Source organism: Hemicordylus capensis, chromosome 3 (genome assembly GCF_027244095.1).
Source record: "Hemicordylus capensis ecotype Gifberg chromosome 3, rHemCap1.1.pri, whole genome shotgun sequence".
Lineage (NCBI taxonomy): Eukaryota > Metazoa > Chordata > Lepidosauria > Squamata > Cordylidae > Hemicordylus > Hemicordylus capensis.
This window is the reverse complement of record NC_069659.1, coordinates 302,888,279-302,911,642: the sequence shown is the minus strand read 5'-3', so window position 1 is coordinate 302,911,642 and position 23,364 is coordinate 302,888,279. Positions and strand designations below refer to the sequence as shown.

Below are 23,364 nucleotides of genomic sequence, written 5' to 3'. Positions count from 1 at the left end.
TGAATGGGGATTCCAACTCAGTTCTTCCTAGTCCTGGTCCAGCACTCTAGGCTGGCTCACCATATATAGTGCATGTATAGAGGTCTGTACACTTGTACATGCTTTTGTATGCATGGCTCTACCCCCATTCATTTAAAAAATGAACCTGGGTACAGGAACCCTCAAATGAAGGTACAAATAGGTTGTGTACTGCTGTACCTGTCATCAACATATCATTTCAATAACTGTACCTGTGTGCAATGTCACACATTGTAAAAGTATTCAACATAACATATTAATAGGGCTCTAGTGTCTCTGGACAATGTAGGGAACTTTCCCACCACCCTGGTCACCTCTGCTTCAACAGCAGGAAGCTGACCCTCAGCACTACACATAGCTCATGCCCCTGATGCATCTGGTCCCCAACACAACAATGTGCTGGTGTGACTGCTGTATAGGGGAGGACATGTGTAACCATACTTCTAGAGAATGCTTTCAAAACTTGTGATTAACAAAGATAAACCTTTTCTTAAGTAAACATTGAAGGGTAACATTTAAATCACATTAACATTATGTAAGCAGCATGCTGGCACCGGGACCTTAAACATTTGCAGCTACCTCGTTCCATTCTGTCAATGTGTCCTGCAGTATCTCAGCAGTCAGGACACCTTGTTCTAAGCCACTGTTTGCTTGTGCAGCAAGTCCAGCTACAAGTCAGTGACCCAATGTCTAAGGCTGCCAGTCTGATAGAAATGTTAAAGATCAGGTAGATTGCTGAACGATGGAGTTAATTCGGTTGTAGAATCCTATGGAGTTTTAGACCTATGGATCTAGAGCCTGTTGTTGTTGTTCATATTGAACTGATGGCCAATACTGATAGCTTTGACAGCACCAAACTCCTACTGGTGGAGATTCAGAGAATGGATCTAGGGCCCCCTTCTCCACTTTCCCCCACCAAATGGAACCTAGATCCAGATTCCCTATACTAGGGATTCCCAACAGGGGGTAATAGTGCCCTTAGGGTACTTGAAGTGCTCTGAGGAGGTACTCAGAGTCATCCTGCCTACCCATTCTCTCTCTCTCTGCACACACAAACACACACACATTCTCTGTGGTGAGGGGTACTTGAGCTGAAGGTTTGCAGTAGAAGGGGTACAGTTGTAAAAAGCTGGGAACCCCTGCCTTAAACCTCTAAAGAAAAGGCAAGCATTACCAAAGCTGACAGTGGCAGCCATCAGTTGGGCAACTCTGTTGCATAGAGGCACCTGGGTATAAACACAAGTTCCTTCTGTACACACTTCTCTCTGGATCAGGGCCAAAATGCATGTACAATGTAAATAGCATATGCTGATATTTTTTAATTGTAGCATATCTGGTGGATATATATGCTCTTTCTATCCCTACATGCAGAAATAGTTGCTGTCTCTATATCATCAATGACATATACATTACCAGGTTGATACCCTTATTAGGCAAACTTTTGAGTTCTCCAGCATTGCTCTCTAGTTTGTGGGTTTTGGTTGCTCCTAATAAAGGTATTACCCTATTGTGGCTTTTTTGTTTCTAATGAACCCACAGGGTTACTTACTATTATTATACACATGGTGCCAATTCAACTGAGTTGGGTTGCCTACCACACAATTAGGGATGTGGAAAAACATGTCCTGTTCCCCCTTTAAGATTCCTTCTTCTAATAGTATTGGGTGAGTTCATTCCAACCACAATCTCACACACAATCTAAATGTCTGATGTTTAGACTGATTGTGAGAAGATGGTTTGGATGAGCCACTCTCCACATGATTAGAAAAAGGAGGAAGATGCACCAGGAGGACTAGAAAAAAATCCCTGTGTACATGCCTAATTGCACAGTGGTGGACCAACTCAGACATATAAGTTCACTTTCTGACAAATAAAGCACCAGTGCTATATGAGATGTGCTGTTCCTGCTAGTGCAGCACTTGCACCTGTACAGGGGCAAATCTCCCTTTCCCCAATAATCACTCTGTGCCACCTGAAAATATGTCCCCGAGGGCTGCACAGCTCTCAGGGACATATTTTCAAGTGCTGGGTTGTCACAGATGTGCCAGTGCTTAAGAACTCAGGAGCAGCAATGGCACATCTCATGTGAGACTAGTGCTTTATTAGTGCTTCATGAAGCATTAGACACTAGTGCTTCATCAATCATTGATTGAACTGGCCCAATTTATTGATATAGGGAAAAGCTAAAGGATGGCTAACTAGACCAACCATTTTTAGTTTTATGAGGAAATGTGTTGAGTACTTCATCTACAGATAACAGAACACCTTGTCACCTGATCAAAAATGTTCCTTGCAACTAGCAATGTGGCTGGCATGAGTCATTTTCTCATAAACTCTCTTGGTGACATACATCTTCCTTTTATATAATCATTCAATGCAGCTGGTGGCATGCAGTCATTTCTATTATGATGTTCGTCTTATTCAAGAACAGAATAAGAAATATTTGGGAAGATCTCTGGCATGCGAAACATCAAGCAGAGAAGAATTATTTTTAGGTTGGCTCCTTCCTTATTACATTTCACTAGGAGGTATCAATGTCTGGTCTAGACAAATTCATCAATAGTTACAGCTGTTAATCAAAATGGCCATGAACACATCCTCAGTCTCATGATTCCTGTAAATACCATCAGCCAGAAGCTTAAGAACAGTGATATTGCCATATTATTCTCTTGTGGCCTTCCTCTGTAGCTGCTGGTACTGATCATGGATGGGCCAAGGGTACTGAACGGGCCATTATGTGATCCAGGAAAGTTTTGGTTGTATGTGTTCTTAACTGTTACATTTGTTCACCTTTGTTCCCTGAGAAGCTCCACTCAAACCTACAATTACAGTTAGTAGCTTAGGAACCATTTTACCATGATAAGACCAATCAATCATTTTTATTACAGTCAAAGACCAGCATAAGACCACCATTGCTTGCTTATTGTAAACCACCCAGTGACGTGAGTTTTGAGTGGTATAGAAATATGTTAAAATAAAATAAATAAATAAGATACAGTAGAGCATGATTCAAAATAATAAAAACAAATTATGGAATCATAAAACTATATTACTTTAAAGTTACTACTCTAATAGTATAAAGCAACATGGTAATACTATAAAGCTGCTATCCTTAGAAAAGAAGGTAACTATGAGATTATTAAACAGCTGTATTTAGAAAATTATGGGCATATAAAATGTGAAATATATAAAATGCAAAAAGCGGTGGCTAAAATGGGGTTTATAAAATTAGGCATCTAATAGGAATATCAAAAAAGTCAGCGGTTGAAAACTATGCAGAACTGATGCAAGGGAATGGCCTGGTAGTCACAACCCGGCAGATCCTACACGCTGCTACGCAGAACTTGGCAGTGTTAAACATGAAGGCCAGGTCTTCATCTGAGAGCAGCAATTGGATGTAGACATGGTTTGGGAGGCCAGGGTATTTGCGAAGTAGCAGAAATATAAGGCCCGAATGTCTCTGTCAAAGGGGCAAAAGAGGTGTACATGTTCTGTGGTTGCTACTTTCCCCGTGTCACAGGGACAAAGTCTCTCTGCAATTGGGGATCTTTCTGTATTTGCCTTCCAATACAGTGGAGGGAAGGACATGACAATGGGCGAGGGTAAAAACCCTTCTGTGGCCTGGGATTTCTAGCTGTGACAGATACACAGCAGGGGAGGCAGAGTATCTGTGCCTTTCCGAGCACAGGAAGGTTGGAACCCTGCCTAGGTCAGCCTGGCACTCAATGTCCATTCTCCTCTATTTGATTACTGTATCCACCTGGTCACAGTCCATAGCAAGTGGGTGGGGGGGGACATTATAATACCCAATATCACTGCACTATGCATCTAAATACTGTATTTATATAGCTGAGGCTAATCATGTGGTTCTCCCTGCTCACTATTTAATAATATTCAGACTCAAATGCCAGGCACTCAGCACCTACCACCTTGCAGGGTCAGGTTCTAGTGGCTGGGAAGGCTTCAGTGACCCGAGCTGAGGAAACAGGCATGTCTGACATTTGCAGCACAGGCAAGAAGCCAAAACCAAGATCATAGTCATAAGACTGAGACAGAGGCTGCTTTCGGATATAGCGTGAAACTGTTGTTGACGAACCAACATAGCATGAAAGCATGGGTTGATGAACCCTGAGACCTTGGGTTAGGGTGGTATAAAAATGTGCTAAATAAATAAATAAACAAACAAACAAACCCGAGGTTAATTCTTTAACTCGGGAATTGTCCCACAGCCTATCATCCAACCACAGTCTGGCAGGCTCCAGTTTCTGGGCAGAGGAGCCACTCCATCTTCCTGGTCTGGTGAAGCCATATCCCAGCAAGCTCCGTAGCGCTTGCATTGCCAGACTGCAGGCAAGATGTCAGTACATTATTAGGGCTGTAAACATGCAGAGGAGCACTGGTTTTCTGCTACTCTGGGAAGAGATCATGATGACTTCCTAGGAGGGATTATGTACATGAGGTCAGGCAAAGGATCCTTGGGTTTGTTCCACCATGACAAAGGATGCTCTTGGACTCGACCTGGAACAAGGAGTCCAGGAAGCCCCAATACATTCCTTCCCCCATGTTGGCTTGCCAGCCAGGGATTAGCTCTCTCATGAGAGGGCCAGTCCACTGTGGAGTACCAGAGGTTCCATGAGCTCCAGGTCTCCATTGGACTGCACTCTCATGAGGTAGGCCATTCTAGGGGGCTGTTTAACAACAGAACTAATACTCTGCACCTTCCCCTCTCTATTTAACCCTTACAGACTCCCAAGTAGTCCTGGCTGCTCTGTGTATCTGGGTGCTTCCAGGTGGGCAGAATTGGGTGACATGAGGGATGTCTCTTAACACACTTTCAAAATTTCTGGGCGGAGACTGGTGTTCTAGCATATGTAGAGCGGCCACCACAGGGAATCCCAGATGAGGGGAGTTGGCATTTTCAGTGATGCCCATCAAGCCGCATGGCCATGGTGGGCAGATAAAAACATGCATATGTGCCATGTGGCAACCAGACTGCCAGGGGGTGTGCTTTGAATCCTGCTGTCCACCAGCTGTCAAAACTGGGAAAGATATTGCGGGTACACTTCCCTGGGCTTGCAGGGATTTAGCAACCAGGCTGGGCAGCAGCAGCCCTCCGATCTGCCTGCGTGTTCTATGGCCTATCACTGTCATGAGAGAGCAGTCCTTGGGAAGTTGTCTAAGGTTTTATTGTGACACTTGGCTTTATTGCCAGCTTAATATAACCAATGTCTAGGTGTAACCCAGGACAGTTCTTCACATAAGGTACGACCAATATTGCATGAATGCACCCCAGGGGAAGGGAAGGGGCTGGGCTCCCCTTCCCCTACAAGTTGGAACAAAAAACAGAGCAGCAACTCTCCAGAATTCAAGGGGCCATTTTTTCATCCAAACTTCTGGTGTGACCTTTCTTGGGGAACAACCAGGCTGCCCGGTACTTGGGGACTCCTTGTGCGTATACAAATACTTCTGCAGCCCTTGCTTTGTATAGATTTATCTCACTGTGCCCGTTATGCCATCCCTTCCATCCCCCTCCCCTGTGTGTTTGGAAAGCGGGGACATAAGATGCCGTGGAAAGCACACACATTCCAAGTGGGGCTCTCCTTTGTCATGCATTAAAGATTGGGATGTGGCAATGAGGTACCTGCCGGGAGATGTCAGGAGGAGTGTGTGGACTGTGTGGGGCAGGGCAACTGATCCAAGAGGTGGCCAATGAGAAGCGCAGAAGGCTTATTGCTGACATGTTTCTGGGCTTATCTGAGCTGACCTCTTTATGGTTTGGGGAGCAGGCACAGCACAGAACTCCAGTTACAGCAGTAGCAGAATTTGGACAACACAACACCACCTTCAAACCTGAGGTTTGGGCAGTGAAACTCACTACAAACCGAAGGTTCAGATTATAGTTTGGGGCTGGAAATCCGGGGTTGTTTTTGTAACAAGGCTGTGGTTTCACATATTCGGATGATCACCAAAGTGAACCTCTGGCTCATTGGCCTCCAGTTTGGTGTTGTTATGTGTGGTGGAAAGTAACTGAATATAGTTCAGGTGGGCAAGCCAGATAACAAGCAGCCTCCCGGGCTCGGGGGTCTCTCCAGGATGTCCCGTGCAACCATGTGGAGCATCCTGGAACTTCCGCGGGCCATGCAGCCCCCAATCCCTGCAGCCCCCACCGGCTCCGTGACAGAGCTGGCAGTTGTGTGGGTGGCCGATCAGGCCACCCAGGGCTCCCTTTTGATTGTCTGCAGGGAAAGTGGGCTAAGCCCGGTCTCCGCACAAACCCCCTTACAGCGCTTCCCACTGATCGTGAGAAGAGCCTCAATATCTTACACTCCAATTCTCAACATGGTTGTTTGGAAATAAGCCTAGCTGTATTCAATGGAAGTTCCTTTCAGCGTGCATAGGATTGCAATCTTAGGCTGAAATCTGCTCAAAAAAATTGCATGTGGCCATGACCCATTCAGCTCAGTGGTCCTTCCGCTGCAAGCACAGCAAGCCACTTTTGACATGAAGGCTGTTGGAAGCCTAGTTTGTGTACAGCAAGCTTCTCTTAACAAGAAAAAGAGCCACTGGGCAAACAAAACCTCTCTGGTGTGTGACTTCTACTGCTTATAAATTTAAGTGTGAATGTACTCAAGTACACATTGTCAACTTGAATGGTTCTTGATGTGTCTGCAGGCATTGACTTTGCTACCCGCAAGATTGCAAACCACCTGAAACAAACGAAAGAAATTATTCAAGAGGGAGACAATTTCAAGACAAAAACACTGAGCACTTTCAGGAACTATGAAGTGAATTACACTATAGGAGAAGAATTTGAAGAGCGCACCAAGGGACTTGACAACCGAGTGGTGAAGGTAGAAACGTGTGATTTGTTTTCCATTTACACAGCAATTGGCATCAGCACCTGCCATTCAAAAGAACAGGTTGAAAGCAAATTATGAATGTTAAAGAAATGTTTATTTATAAAGAAGCAGCTATTGGAATTTTAGAGTTAGGATGTTTTTCTCATGCAAGTACTGACTTTTTATGTAAATCATGACAATTCCTCTGGCTTCTGACAGTAAAACTGAATTACTTTTTCATCTGCCACCCACTCTCCATGATTCCAGACACATATACCCCCAACTGATAGCCATGGACTTCTTCCAGAGATCCCCACAGGCTAGAGAAAAGTGCTGGTCTTGTGGTGGCAAGCATGACTTGCCCCCTTAACTAAGCAGGGTCCCCCCTGGTTGCATATGAATGGGAGACTAGAAGTGTGAGCACTGTGAGATTGTGAGCCCTCTGGGGACAGGGAGCCATCTTATTTATTTATTATTTCTCTGTGCAAACTGCCCTGAGCCATTTTTGGAAGGGCAGTATAGAAATTGAATAAATAATAAACAACAATAATAACAATATTCCCCTCAGGGGATGGAGCCACTCTGGGAAGAACAGAAGGTCCCAAGTTCGCCAAGATAGGGCTTAGAGAGATTCCTACCTGCAACCTTGGAGAAGCCGCTGCCAGTCTGTGAAGACAATACTGAGCTAGATAGATCAATGGTCTGACTCAGTATATGGCAGCATTCTATGTTCCTATGTTCCTAGAGCAAATATTCCTCTTCTTCATGATGGAAAAAACTGCTGCACTCTCTGCTCTCCTGGGGCCATTTCATACAGTCATTCTACCAGTGGGGGCAACTTCTTCATTTCTGCCCACAGAGACTCCCCAGGACTAGTATTCTGCTAGAAATGAGAGGACTTCCCCCACCCCCACTCCATTCCTTTCTCTTCTTTGCCTTACCCTGTATTCCACTCCTCCTGAATTCTATTTTAACTAATGTACTTTCTAAAATGAATTCTGGAACTGGAGCATTTGAAGTTTGTAGAAGCTTTCATTTACCCAGTTCATTTGCAGCTCCCCCCCCCCGCCCCCAACTTTTACATTACCAATGCACACATACGTTTTGAAAAACCACTGCCCCCACCACTAAAGCACAATCTTGATGTGATTACACATATGATGGCATAGATTGTTCTTGTGTTGTGTTTTACAGATGTGTAGATGCACTCCTGCACATTGGCAAAACACCACAAAAACATCTTGATATAATTGTATGTACAAAAATAAGTGTACATGTGCATCAGTAGAAAGACCCACAGGGACACCTTTTTGTGATGTACAATGGGCATCAGAGGGAAAGGGAGATCAGTGAAAACTATTCTTCCCCCAAACAGCAATGGTGCAGCATGAATGAAGAAGTCAGCACTATTGCAGAAGCATAGTGATAGTCTGGATATCAGCCACCACTATTTCCACATCAATCATTCTTGGGGCTACTGTACCACTGCTGCAAAGCTCTATACATACTGGATGATCACCACATCATTGCTGGGCTTGGTCCCAGCCAGGTTGCTAGAAGCTCTGGCTACTTTGTCCATTTGTCAAGCATAAGCTGTCTTCTCTAAGGAATGAAATAGGATAAGGATAAGCTATCAAATAGTCACTTAGAAGTTAGGGGTCCCCACCACATCAGAGAATTCTAATTTACCCTATTCTAGAATTCCACACTATTAGATGACTGAATGTATCAGAATACCATTCCCTTTTCTGCAGATGCCTAATCATTAAGGCATCTTAATGAGTGACTTATTAATCTAGCAATAAATAAAGAGCAGCAAAAACACCACCTGTGGGCTGGGTGTGGTTGAATATCCTCAAATTAAAGGTGCATTTTAAAGAGCTATGCATGTTATAATGCACTTAAATCTTGGGGCCTATTTCTAGCTTATTCTTGTGGTTCTGACTTTCCATCTGCCTTGTAATGGTATCAGAGGCGTATATAGGGAAAATAGCGCCTAGGGCAAGCACTGAAATTGCGCCCCCTGTCCAAACATCTGACACCCATCTTTCAGATAACTTTACCATCATATCAGCTGAAAAATACAAGTCAAGCTTGTTAATCTTTTAATATTTCAAAAACTATTTAGCAGTGGACGTAGCCAGACCAAAGAATGCTGGAAAACTACAAATTTCAGGATGCTGGGGCTCATGAAATACCCAAATACTATGTGGAGGTGTACTTGGAAAACTAATGTCTAATTCTCTACTATGCATTGTAGCATCACTATTACATAAGTTTTAAAAATAAATGGAGAATTTGACTTTTCCCAGATATCTCAAAATAATTAAAGGATATGCAGAGTAAACTGTGTCACTGCTTGGAATGTATTCTAGTATTTCAGAAAGACACATTTAACTCACTTATCACAAGAAGCAAAGTAAGAGCAAATGAATACAACCCTAGCTCATAAGCTTCAGCTCATTATTCACAAGCCCTGATTGTCTGTACATAGTGCCAAACTGAATATGTGTACAGTGACTTATATTATATTAATTTTTTAAAAAATACCTGTAGCCCCTCCGGGGGCTTCCTAAAGGCTGTGGGGTGGGTCTGCAAAGGTTTCCCCTCCCCTCAATGGCCTCTAGGGCTTTGCAGGGACCATTTGAGCATGTGCGGTGGCCTATATATATATATACCAAAATGGCAGCTGAAAACAAAATGGCTGCCGTGCATGCTCAAATGGCCTCTGTGAGGCCTGGCATGGCCTAGGGCCTCACAGAGGCCATTTGAGCATGCACAGTGGCCATTTTGTTTTTGGTGGCCATTTTTAATTTTTTTTAAAAAATTTTTAATTTTTAAAAATGGCACCCCCCTTCAAGTGGCGCCCGGGGCACGTGCCCTGCCTGCCCTACCCTAGATACGCCCCTGAATGGTATGTGCATGCAGTTGTGAGCTGCCCCAAGCTGTAATGTACTGGAGGGGCAAGGTATAAATATTTTAAATAAATAAATAAGACCACTCTTCTTGTGCAAAATGCAAGAATTGTGCAAATGCAGTTGGACAACCATTATTTCCAATGGCTGTCCATTGTGCAACTACATTCGCACAATCCTTGCATTTTGCACAAAAGTGTGCTTCTGGAACTGTGTACGGGTTTCATCACAAGGCAGATGGAATGTTGTACAATATGTCAGCCACAGTCTTCTAGGCCAGATAGTGTCATCTTGCTACCTATGGAGGCTCCCTGGGTTGCTGTCAAGGGCAATATATTGCATTGATGAGTCTTGTAGAAGATACTGATCCAGAGCCAATTTCTATTTTACTATTTTCCAATCCTGAAACTAAGTGAAATGGGTTATAGGAAGCTTCTCACTCTGGGACAGGATCTCATTTAATATACATCAGTTTTTGAATGTCTAGCTTCTTGTGTTGGGTTAAGTGTTATATCTGATTCTAACCAATGTAAAGTTGGGGTGGGGGGGGGAATAAGCCAAATGTAAGTGGTGCTTATATGGGTCTATATCAGATTTCTAGAACAGAATGGCAAACAGTACAGCTTCCTAATTATTTTTTCCAAGGAGAATGGAGATATATTTGCTACTTATATCCAAGATTTTTACTGTCATCTGTGACCTTTCTATGCCCTGACATCACAGCATGCTCCTTATACCTCTGTCAAGCCATCCTTTACCAGTCCTATCTTAGAACAAAACTGCCTCTCCACTGAACTTTCTGCAACCTCAATTTTCTCCTCCTATCTCACTGTTGTTATCTGAGAGAAGAAAAAGCATCTTATTTCTCTTATAATTATATCTGCTTTCTTATCAAGATGATTTCTGCCTAATGTTCCTTTACTACCACACTGCTATTTTTGCAGAAGAAGTAGGAATTAATTATTTTAAGAGAGCTAATGTGTACCTCTGTTCTTTTCAATGCAGAGATGTGAGATGTCGCCAGACATTCACAGGATTTAGAGAGGTTACATTTTCTCCCACACACAGCAGTAGAGAGGACAGTGGGAAAGAAAGAAAAAGACTAGCTAGGATTCAAAGAAGCCCTTTGGTATATGTCATGGCTTCCACACACAAATAGGGCTTGGTGATTTCTAACTGCAGCTCCTTATTGTAATCAAAGGTTATTCCCAATGCTCCCACCCCAAGTTTTAAGAATGGTTGAGACAAGAACCCCAAAGGCAGGGTATGGGTTGGAGACTGCCTTGATCGGCCTGATGGATGATCTCCAACAGGGAATTGACAGAGGGAGTGTGGTTCTGCTGGTCCTTTTGGATCCCTCTGCAGCTTTTGATAATATTGACCATTCTATCCTGGACTAAGGTTGGGAATGGGAGAACTAAATATAAGAGCAGCCCTGCTGGATCAGGACCAAGGCCTATCTAGTCCAGCATCCTGTTTCACACAGTGACTCACTAGATGCTTCTGGGAAGCCCACAGGCAAGAGATGAGGGCATGGCCTTTCTCTTGCTGTTGCTCCCCTGAAAGTAACTGGTATTTAGAAGCATCTTGCCTCTGAAGGAGGTAGCCTATAACCACCAGACTAGAAGCCATTGATAGGCTTGTCCTCCATGAATTTGTCGAAGCATTCCTTAATGTCACTTTGCATTTCTTTTGCCAGAATTTATGCTCCTTCCTGTTATCTTCATTTGGGCAGAACTTCCATTTTCTGAAGCAAGTCTTCTTCCCTTTTATACCTTCCCAGACTCTACTTCTTAGCCATGCTGGCATCCTCTTGAACTTGGTGGTACTTTTCCTCCTTCTTGCTATACATTCCAACTGAGCTTCTATTATTGTGGTTTTGAATATGTTCCATGCTTTCTGGAGTGATTTGACCCTCCTGACTTTCTCTTTCAGCTTCTGTTTTATCAGTACCCTCATTTTCAAGGAGTTTCCTTTTCTGAAGTCCAAAACTTCTGTGTTAGACTTCCTTGGCAATGCTCCACTCGCATATAATCTGAACTGGATCACACTATGGTCACTGTTCCCCAAAGGTTCTACAACTCTGACATCTCGCACCAAGTTCTGGGCACCACTCAGGATTAAGCCCAAGGTTGACTTCTCTCTGACTAGTTCTGTGACCAACTGTTCTAAGGCACTGTCATTTAGCATATCTAGAAATCTGGCATCTCTCTCAATACCTGCACATGAATTTGCCCAGTCTATGTGAGGGTAATTGAAGTGACCCATTATTACAGCTCTGTTTCTTATTTGCTTCTCCAGCTCCAGGTCACTCTCAGTATTTTGATCTGGACGGCATCCACACATATGCAGGCATTATTTGCATGGTCAGCAACACTGGTTTGTATGCTAGGGCTGTTTTCTTGGTTCAGTGCACGTTTGAACCAGATTTGAACTGGGGATCATGATTCAAATACAGTTTTCATCAAACTGACCGCCAGTTCAGCTTGCATTCAAACCAAGGTCAAACCAGTTCTAGTGGTTTGCCAATAGGGAATAGTGGGAATTTGAACTGGTCCATTATTCCCTATAGGTAGTACCTAGGGACACCAAAATGGGCTGGGTGGTATGGCATGATGGGTGCTACCGACCACCCAGCCTGCAAACAATTGGGCAATTGGGCTATTTTAATTGAATTTTTTTAATTTTTTCAGGGTCATCAGCTGGTCAACCCTTGACCCACTGCGGTAGGCAGCACCCGTCATGACATACCACCCAATCCATTTTGTTGTGCCACGAGTTGACACCAACGCGACACCTTTACCTTTAGGTGCTACCCATAGGGAATAATGGACTGGTTCAAATTCTCATTATTCCCTATGGGTGAATCAAACAGCACTGCAAGTTCACATACATTAATTTTTTTAAGGGATTCTCCCACGGAACACAGCGCAAAGCAGATCAATAAAGAATCACTGACCCAGATTCTGTGCCGGCCACAGTGCCCTGCCCAGTGCTCGATGCATCATTGGCAGTGCCACACGTTGCTCTCCAGAGTAGGCACACACAATTCTTTCATAGCAACAGCAGTAGCAGGTGGCACACTACTGTCCTGCTGGATCAGGCCCAAGGCCTATCTAGTCCAGCATCCTGTTTCACACAGTGGCCCACCAGGTGCCCCTGCTTCTGAGTGTACATGCAGAATAATGCACATAGTCAGACCGCCAGACCAGACCACAGTCCAGTGCACTGAGATCCAGAAAAAGCAAGCAGAATTGAAGTGTGTGTGTGTGTGTGTGTGTGTGTGTGTGTGTGTGTGTGTGTGTGTGTACGCTGATACTGAAAAAAGAAAACCACATGAGAAGTCTTCTTTCTTCCATTTGTGTATGCAATAAGTTGGGCTCAGGTAGCACTGGGCCCTGGCCGGCAGCCCACAATGCAGGCTGTAGCAGTCTAGGAACCAGTCTAGACTCATCATGGGCAAGTGCATGTATGTATGCATGTTTGTTTGGCCATGCTGCAGAAGAGCTAACAACAACAAAACAGCGTGTCCAGCAGCTCCACATGCAGAAGAGCCCACCTGGGCTTTACTGCCTGGGAGGATGTGCCGGACAAGCCAGCAGCAGCAGAAGTTGTCCCCTCTCTCTCTGTCCCCCACCATTGTGCAGTGAGGGACAACCTGCACTCCACTACAGCTGGTCCACACATCTGTAGTGAAGTGCGAGCTGGTGTTGGGCCCTGCAGCCCCAATACAGCCTCCCTGCATGCACACAGGGAGTACACCACCTGTATTGAAGGTGGTGCATGAAGGAATTTTGTACTTGGGGGCAGAGGCACTCTTACCCCTGGACTTTGGGGCCAATGTTCAGGACCTCCACACCCCTTGGAGGTCCCAAAACGTCTTTAGTCTGTCATGGGTGGTGTGGTCACTGTGCTGTGCTGCTGGTCTGCGCTGCGCGGGGCGGCCAAGTGTGATTGTGACCTGCACCGGGTGCTTTAGAGACAGAGTGAGGCGTGGGGAAAGAAATATGTGGGGTAGGAATATGTTTTCTGTTGAAAGGTTTCTGCTAATGCATATTTGCATTAATATACCTGTTCCATATTTTTACATTGTGAGTTCACTTGCTGTGGCCTCAAGAACCCACATGTTAAAAATATTGCATGTATCACGGGGTGTGTGTGTGCGTGTGCGTGTGGTGGTGGGGATTATACTTAACTTTCAGCAGGGGGTGGGCAGGCCTCCAAAGGACTTTAGGTCCAGGATTCAAAATTACCTATGTGCACCTCTGCTCGGGGGTAAGAAGCTAGATCAGCCGGCGGAAGCTGGTGTTCTCCACCACCTGAAAGGGCTAGTCATCCAGAGACATCTGGCCAATGGCCTGGGTAATGAGACATGTCTTTGGGTGACCAGAATGCTCCCCCCACCACCTGTACACACGCACTGCCTGACAGGCAACGCCCTGCTTGAGAGCAGGAGCACGTCCCTTCCCACCACCAGTTGAGGGCACCGGAAGCAGCCCAGAGCTGGCAGCAAGAGCGAGGACGATGCCTGGATGGCACCTTTTGATGTGCCTCCACATCACCAACATCCTCAGATGCTTGGCGTCCTTTCCCATGCTGACCTGTTCCCTGCAGTTGACATAGGCACATATGTGGTATCACTTGGCAGTGCTCAAAGTGGTCTCCAACACTGCTGCCAGAGGTCTTGGACGACTTGGGTACTGGTGGCGCTACTGGGCCTGCCGGTTGGCCACCACCAGCACCCCCACTGTCCTCCACTGTCTGCCGCTGCAGAGGGCCAGGGACAAAAGGAATGCCATCATTATCATCCTGCCCAAGTGGCTCCTCTTCACCCTCAGACCGTGTGGAGGACGAGGCCACACTGAGAAGGGATATCAATGGAGACTTGGAGCTGGAGCTGGCTGGGTTAGCAGCTGTCACCACCTCTTCCATCCCCACCACAAGAAGAAGAGATCCTTCTTCCCTGGCTGGACTCCCCGCTACTACCACCACCTCAGCCACCATAGGTGGCTGCACTGCAGGAGCAGGCTTTGGATAGGTGCACCTGTACACAGTGACCTCTAGAGGGTGTCTTGGGGAGTAGGCCCCTGTCACCCCCCCTCACCCCCAAACCAGCATCACCCCTCCCTTTGTGCACCCTGCTCCTATAGGCACCCTACACTCTCCTAGACATCCCTTCCCCCAAACTAGGCCCAATCTAACCACAAGAAAAACCACTACACAGTCACCAAAGCACCTACAAAACTGAACCAACAAAAACCAAAATAACCAATTGCAAGCAACCACAACACCTAACCAACCCAACAGCAACACTAGACTACAGCACACACCAACACACGAGCACTGCCCCCAACCTAAAAAGAATCACCAAACAACACTAACAAGAACTAACCAAGAAACAGAAAACTGAAATAGAGGTCTCACCAATCTGATGATTAGTCAGGCGGTGGTGGTCAGGCAGCGAGAGGAAGGCGGGTCATTGGGTGGCAGGAGGCTGGTGGGTCAGGCAAGCGGGGATCCATCAGGTGAGCCACCGTTTGCTCTCCCGGCAGCCCCAAGCAGTGCACTCCTCACTCTTCTACTGCGCCAGTGGCTTGGCGGCGGCTTTTATTTTTATTTATTAACGTATTTTTATACCGCCCCAAATTTACGTCTCTGGGCTTGGTGGCGGCTTGACGGCAGCTTGGTTTCTGCCTCTGAGCCTTAGCTACTCAGGGATGGGCATTCTCTGTTGCTGCCCTGAGACTCTAGGATGTGCTCCCTGTTGAAATAAGAGCCTCCCAATCTCTGACACTGTTTAAAAATTCTTTAAAGATGCATTTATTCACCCAAGCTTTTAACTAGAATTGTGGCTTTAAAGTGTTTCTGTTTTAATTTCTTTTATGTTGTTGTAAATTATGTTTAATTTCTTTTATGTTGTACCCAGAGATGTAAGTTTGGGGTGGTGGATAAATATTATAAATAAATAAATATAATACTGAGTCCGGCTATTGGTACATCTGGCTCCACATAGTCTACTCTGACTGGCAGCGGCTCTCTATGGTTTCAGGCAAGAGTTTCTCCAAGCCCTACCTGGCGCCCTGCCAGACGTCGATTTGACTTTGGAAGGGATCGTCCAGATTTATGCCGAAGTCCCTGCAAGCTATCAGGGAGCACTCCATACACAATCTGGGCTTTTCATTGTATGTTGGAGCTTAGTCCAATTTATGTCCGGGGTAAAAAAAATTCCACTTTTTGCATCTGGTTTTTGGGCAGATTTGGAATATCCTAGATGCTCCATAACGCACAGTATTTCACCCCTCTTAATCCCGTGGTAAAGCCTCCTGTCTGGGAAAGGCCCTGGAGATGCCAGTGATAGAACCTGGGGCCTTTTGCCTGCAAAGCAGATACTCTGCCACTAAGCTGTATCACTGAACCTACCACCGCATGTTTTAGTAGTTAATATGATCCATGACTTTCCTACTGCTCTGTTTTATAAAGTTTTTGTGGCTTTCTTGGTGGAGAGAACAAAATAATACAGATTTCATATCCGCACTCTTCTTTCTGTAGGCAAATTCCATCATAAATTCACTTTATCTGATTCTCTTCTTGTGTGTATATATTATGGATCATTGTGCCAGGAGCAATAGCTGAGAATGGAAACATAAAACACTTTAAGTGACACTGCTGGTTTCCCACTTGGATTTTTTCTTTTTCTTTTTTCTTTTGCAGGGGGTACAGTGGTTTGAGAAGATGATAATATCGATTGCTAGGTTCTCTTCCCCTCCCCACCCACCCCAGATTATATGCCACCACTTTGGTTCCAGTTCATCCTGGCTTGTTCTTATAAATCTCTAGGAGCTTACTGATCATAATCATTTGATTTTTGCAGACACTAGTGACCTGGGATGGTGATAAACTAGTCTGTGTCCAGAAAGGTGAAAAGAATAATAGAGGCTGGAAACACTGGATTGAAGGAGACAAACTGCATCTGGTAAGAACTGAGGTCACTGATGCAGGATATACTGCAGACTGCATAAAGCATGTTCCATAACTTTCTCAAAGATTTTTAATATTTTTTTGCTTACTTAGCTTTGATTCCTGTATGTGTTGGGGTTTGTAATTATTTAGAAAAGCATCAAAAGGAAGCTACCCACTCCAGTTACAGAGTAGAGGGCAGAATTTAGTTGCTGCAGTTATCTGAAGAACATGCATGGAGATTGTTGTGCAAACAATCTAAACTAAATAGGTTTATTGGAGAAGCACACTTTGGATATGAAAGACCTAGTCCTATCTATAAACTACATAATGGATAGGTAGGGAGAGAAAGATGTTTCCATCTACTGTCTAAGAGGAAAGGAAGAGGACTGACTGTCTACAGGAAGTACCTGAGGAGTCAAGGCAGGGGTCATAGAGTAGAGACAAGCAGGGAGAGGTAAGGAGACCCTCACTCACTACCTCTACACCCAATACCCCTAGGGGTCATCAGGATACTTGGTGCAAACAGTCAATGCACTGGAACTCCATCTCCAACAATATGCCTCCTCATTTGGATACTGTTCCAATGCATTTTCCTTGGTTCACTGTGATGCTCTTTCTTACTTCACTACAATGACAGTCATTGTAGACTCCAAGGGTGTAGTGTAGCAAAGTTGGAGTGTGTCCTCCCGCCCCCCACGGGACAAAAAAGTCCCATCTTATTTATTGGTTATTTCTCTGTGTAAGCCGCCCTGAGCCATTTTTGGAAGGGCGGTATAGAAATTGAATAAATACATAAATAATAAAAATTTTAAAAGCGAAGATGAGTCCTGCCTGCCCCCCCCCACCTTCTCCTTTTGAGAGGTCCAAGGGGGAGATCAAAAGGCAAGTTGTCTCCCAGCTGGCAGCCTCCCCTCTCCCTCCCTTCAGGGGCCTGGAGACATTTGTCCTCCTCTTGTTCAACTGTAGCTATGTCCCTGGAAAACTCTACTGAGATAGACGGGCTAATGATCTGATAAGGCAGCTTCCTATATAAATTGGCCACACTTATTTTTTGTCAACAAATGACATTTAGAAATTAGGAAATTCAGTGTGAAAAACATATACACGCAACTTCTGGGAGAGCCCTCTCCTCTTTGCATAACATCACATTAATTAACAGTATTTATTTATTTATTTTAATTTTAATCTGTCAGGACTATAGTTTACCGGGGTGGGGGGTGGGGGGAGCATATGCAGAAATTTGAAGAGGAATGATGCAGAAAAACTGGCCAGAAAAATAGCTCCTGGAATAATCAGCAGACATCCTGTATTCAGTTTTCGAAAGCATATAATTTAGTGCTACTAGGAAAAAAATGGAGTTCATACAGCCAAGTTAGTAAATGAAGTCCATCCCCAAAATGAAGTAAACCCTTAGTGAGGCCATGGGGGACTGTAAAGAAAATAAGCAGTCAGAGACAGATGGGGGAGAAAATAAATGAGAGAGCTTACATAGTAATACGGGGAGTACTAGAAAGAACGATCAGAGAAGTGAAGACAGGCTTGGGTGAGCAAAGGCATTCCTCCTCAGTATTCAAAGCTCTCTGTTAACTCAGGCCTCAGTGAATTGAATGAGTCTTGCATCAGCAGAATCTCTAGAAGATGGGGCTCTTTAAATGGTGACAGACAAAAGCACACAAGCTATGGAAACGAAGTCGCACATTTACCTCGTCAGGTTTGGATCTAGGTCCAGAAGTCCAAAGTGGTTGTCCATTCCCTCTCGTTAGAACTGCATTGTTTGTAAATAGTATTCATTTTCCAAACACTTCCATAGCACAATCCTAAATACATTTGCTTGGATGTTAGTTCTGTTGATTTCAGTGTGCTGATCAGTTAGACTGATTTTCATAGCCAACGTTCTGTGCTGTGGGGTGCTGCAAGGGCTGCTGTGCGATGTGAAAGGCAGTCCCGGTGGTGCTGTGGAGGTGGGAAATAGCACCATTACTTAAACAACATGCAAGCACTTGTATTGAGTTACTTCCATGGTTTCCAATGGAAATAGTGCTACAGAGCTGCTTGTGTGCTGTGTTGTTTATTTAATTTGTTTCTTTTATGCATTTATACGCCACTCACGCCTCTAGGTGTAAACAGAATACACTGTTTTAGGTCACTGCGTAATGCCTTGCCACAAAAGGGCTGCCTTTCGCATTGTACAGCAGACCCAGTGGGTCCCTAGTGCCAGTGTTCCTCAGTGCAGAATGTCGGTCCATGTGCTTAGGGCCAAACTTGATAATATGGCTATTGTGTGACTGAGGCCTGCTTGTTTGATTTTTAAAAAATATAAACACCATATTTACCCGAATCAAAGATGACTCTGAATTTAAGATGATCCCTTCAAAAAGCAGAGGTTAAAAAACAGGTTATATCTGGATTTACGGTAAAGGAACAGGATTCTGAATTTAAGATGACCTCCTGATTTCTAATATCATAAAACTCGGTGGTGGTGGTGGTGGACCCAGTCTTGGATTCAGGTAGATACAGTAGCAGCTGCTCAGAGCCCCAGTCGGGATAAGGGCCCCAATCTACAGTGAGGAGGAGAGGATACTTTAGCCCTTTACCTCTACCATAGTCATGAAGAAGCTATATAGGGCACGTTGCAGCTATCATTTGCTCCAGAAGGAAAGCTTCCATTAGTGCCAATGGAAAGCAAGCTGGATTGGGATCATGGTGGGGGCAAAGCATTAGAGCCCCACTCACCCCACACTGTCCCATCCAGACTGAGGCCATGCTTGGCTTCTATTTATATCTTTATAAACCACGAACACACAGGTCCCAATCATGCAATAGGCCAAACATCTAGTTAGGCATGTGTACAAACTGAGGATTGTGCACAGGTCCAAATTTAGACCGGTTCATGGTTCCATGCACCAGCTCATTCCAGCTCAGCCCAACCACAAACTGTTTTTGTTGGTTCAAGGGCAGCACCAGGGGTCAGCGAGCGGCACCTTTAAATTTAGTAAGCAGGTCTTTACATGCGTGACCCTTGCTCCAGGCATTTTCCTGCTGCAGCGGCACTCCCCCCAGCAGCCCATGTGCAGTGGCAGCACAGCATCAGCACACACCTAGCCTCCACACATGTGCGGAGGCCATTTGCATGGTCAGCATGTTGTTGCTGACCATGCACCGGGCCGCCATGCATACCCGGAGTCCAGGTGTGCTGCACCAAGGTGTGCAGGCTGCTGTTTATCACAGACAGAATATGCAAAACATTTACAATCTTTGGTCAGAACCCACAGCTCCTATAGGTGTGCCACAGGCAGAGCTATAATAGGCTAGACATATTTAAACAACCCAAGCTGCCTTGATGCACCCCCACCCCCAAGCTCCAGCCGGTCGCATTTCCCAGCCATGTTTCTTTCCAGGGGCATGAAGAAAATGTGCGCCCAGCAACAAGCACGGCTGGGAAATGTGCTCTGGAGAGCTCGCACAGCCCTTTCAGGGCTCTGGCCATGCCCTCTGCTGGTGTCATCACATGCAAGGGGGCATGACCAGAGCTCTGGAAGGGCTGCATGAGCTCTCTGGAGCTCATTTCCAGCTGTTGTTTGCTTGCTGGGTGAGTATATTTTCCTTTCTCTCCCTCACTCAGGGGAGAGAAAGGGAAATGAACCAACACAGCAAACAAACATGAACTGGGAATTAGGTCTGAAGAGCTCGTGCGGCCCTTCCTGGGCTCTGGCAATGGCCCCTTGTGCATGACATCACACACAAGCGGGTTTCGCTAGAGCACACACTGTGTGCATGCCCCCCACCCCAATCCAGCAGGGCCACCAGGGACAGCAGCAAACAAAGGCCCCTATTCCCCTTGATACGCCACTGCCTGCACCTAGACAACTCACCGGGGGTGGAGCTGTAATTGTGCACATGGATTCCAGAAACCCATGCACAGCTCTGCTGCATTTGCTGTGACAGGCGGCTGACAGCCCCTCACCTCTTCTCTTTCTCCCTGCCATGCATGGTGGTGGCAGCAGCCCTGACCAAGCAACCTTGGGTAGTAGGCTGCCCTGCCCCCACTGTTCTCTCCCTACCGAACAAACAGGTTTCCCCTTTTCTCCCCACTGCACATGCAGTTGCCAGCTGAGAGCCGGGGGCAGGGCAGCCTACTACCTCAGGCTGCTCCTTCAGGGCTGCTGGCATCTTCATACACACAGTGGGGTGGGGGAAGGGCTCCCCATGCATGTGGCGGGGAGAGAAGGGGCACTGGGGGGGCCCACTGCCTCCACCGGGTTGAGGGGCCACTCAGCCCAATCACAGGCTGCCTATGCCCTCCCTACACTACTACTTCTGACTGATTTCATTGATATTCGCGATCCACTGCTGCAGAAACATTCATTCATCAGAACCAAATCTTTAATCCATACTCCACCTAAACTTCTGAAATGTGTTGCAGAATTCAATCTGGGTAGACTTGTCTTCCGAGGCAGGCTGACATGCTAAGTCTGAGCAGAGAGCTGGTCTACCCACTGATCCCAAATGCTTGACCAGCATGCTCTCCTGGTTTTCTGGGCAGAGGTGGTCTACCAATTGGGATCAGCGGGTAGACCAACCCTCTGCACCGAACTTGGTGCATCAACCCGCCTTGGAGGACTGGTCTACCTGCTGGTCCCAATTGGTAGACCAGCGATCCCTCGGGGGAAAGCACCATTTTGAGTCCCATTTTCCAGAAAAATGGGCCTCAAAATGGTGTGTGAATCCCCCAGATCAATTCGGATTATTTGGGGCTGATTCATCAAGGCAATTAGCAAAGCCAGCTGCTTTTGATAAATTAATTTGGGGGTCTGCAATTTTATTCAACCTCAAATCAAATTGCATATTTTGATTTTTGCACACCCCTACTTTTATCCTGATAAATATCTCTGTGGAATAGGCCATTATCCACATTTTATAGATGGAATACTATCAGGTAGTGACTTAGTCAGCTGATTTAAAAGGAACTGAATATTAGGAGAGAGATATAAATTTATTCGGTCATTGACCAGCAAACAGGATATTAGGATTTAATGCCAAAACTCTCTGCACTCCTATTTCCCCCTAGTGTTTTGCAATACAGTCATCCCTTGCCAACTGCAGATTTTCCAATTGCAGATTTGAGTATCCTCGATTGGGAAATTGTGTCCACCTTCACCAACTGCAACCTAAATATCCACCATTTGGCAACATTTTTTTTTCAAATTTGGGCTGATTTGGGGTCATTTCTGGGGGTTGGGGTGATTTTGGGGGTTTGGGATGATTTGGGGGGTTGGGGAGATTTGGGGGGGGGGTCCAGGGATCGTTTCTGGGGGTCAGGGGATCATTTGGGGGGGTCAGGGGCGGTTTTTCTATTTTTTACCTTATTTTTTCTGTCTTTTCCAACCGCAATTCCCCTAACCTCCTGTTTTCCATGCATTGCTATGCTTCGTCAACCGCAAATTCTCCAACTGCGAGGGTTTCCAGGAACAGAACCCTCGTGGTTGATGAGGGACGTTTGTATCTATTCTCTGTTTTTATTGTTGCTAATCAGACCAGCATCATTCACATGAAGACAAAATCAACTATTTGTAATCACAGAGCATCAGTAGAAAGGGGAAGGGGTTAATTTCACACCTTTACAGCAATATGTTGGAAGGCCTTAAAGATTTTCATGATCATAAAATTCTGCCTCCAGCTTTTAACAAAGGAAGGTCAATAAGATGATTAAAAATACTGCTGGCCTGATTTCATCCCTGCAGTATCTTATTCTGCTCTGAGGCAGACTTACTTTCTTTTATTGTAAAACAAATTCAAAATTTGCCAATAATCCTATTGGTTAGATTTGTAATGGTTGGTATAACAACCTAAGTTAAGATCCACACACCGCAGTCACCAGTAAAGAAACCTATTGATAAGGTGTTGCAGTTACCTCCTGTTATCTTTAAAGCTTTTCCTTCTCTCCTTTTGCAATTTCCTTGTTGCTTCAGTGAGTTTAATAAATTACAGTATGTTGTTTAATAATAGACTATGCAACGTCCTGCCGTTTCAGAGCACTTTCCATGCATTTTTCATGTTATCCTTTTTAAAACTCAATTCAAATGTCAAAATCTAATTACTGCAACCTGTAGTGCTTGCTGGCTGATTGGTTATGTAAAATACACTGCTCTTTTCCTTTTAATAGTCCTGCCCCACTGTTAATGCAGTGGCTCAGCTGTTTTATCTGTAGGTTTGGAAGAAAGATGCTGACTATAAGAAATACAAAGAAGAGCTGTCTGAGCTTACCAATTGTTTTAATGTTGCAGGAGCTAACATGCGAAGACCAGGTGTGCCATCAAGTATTTAAGAAGAAAAAATAGATGGATTAGGACTCTGTCCAGCTGCACACTGTGTAATTATGTCATTTGCTATGTTGAATTAAAAAAAGCCCTTGACACCACTAGAAATCTGAAGCTCTGTTAAATGAGAGGGGAACTTTAAAACAAACAAGCACTCACAGTTGGTTTTTACAAGAGTTCTTCCTTCCCAAATAGGGAAGTCTTAATAATTTCATTTCTTTCTCAGACCTTGGCAAACAGAGCCAAAGTTCTTCTTCTAGAATCAAATAAATAAAAGCCCTCCAGCAAGAATGGAAGAAATAAATGCAACTGTCT

General features: G+C 45.0%; 1 protein-coding gene across 1 annotated transcript in view; it reads left to right on the top strand.

The window, feature by feature from the left end:
- Positions 1–23,150, top strand: part of LOC128350291 (retinol-binding protein 2-like) — a 57,220-nt gene extending 34,070 nt beyond the window's left edge. The window contains exons 3-5 of the mRNA XM_053308361.1: positions 6,691–6,869; positions 16,644–16,745; positions 23,017–23,150. Coding sequence (XP_053164336.1) covers positions 6,691–6,869; positions 16,644–16,745; positions 23,017–23,070 — 335 coding nt within the window. The 3' untranslated portion in view covers positions 23,071–23,150. The remainder of the gene's footprint in view (positions 1–6,690; positions 6,870–16,643; positions 16,746–23,016) is intronic.
- Positions 23,151–23,364: the final 214 nt, after the last annotated feature.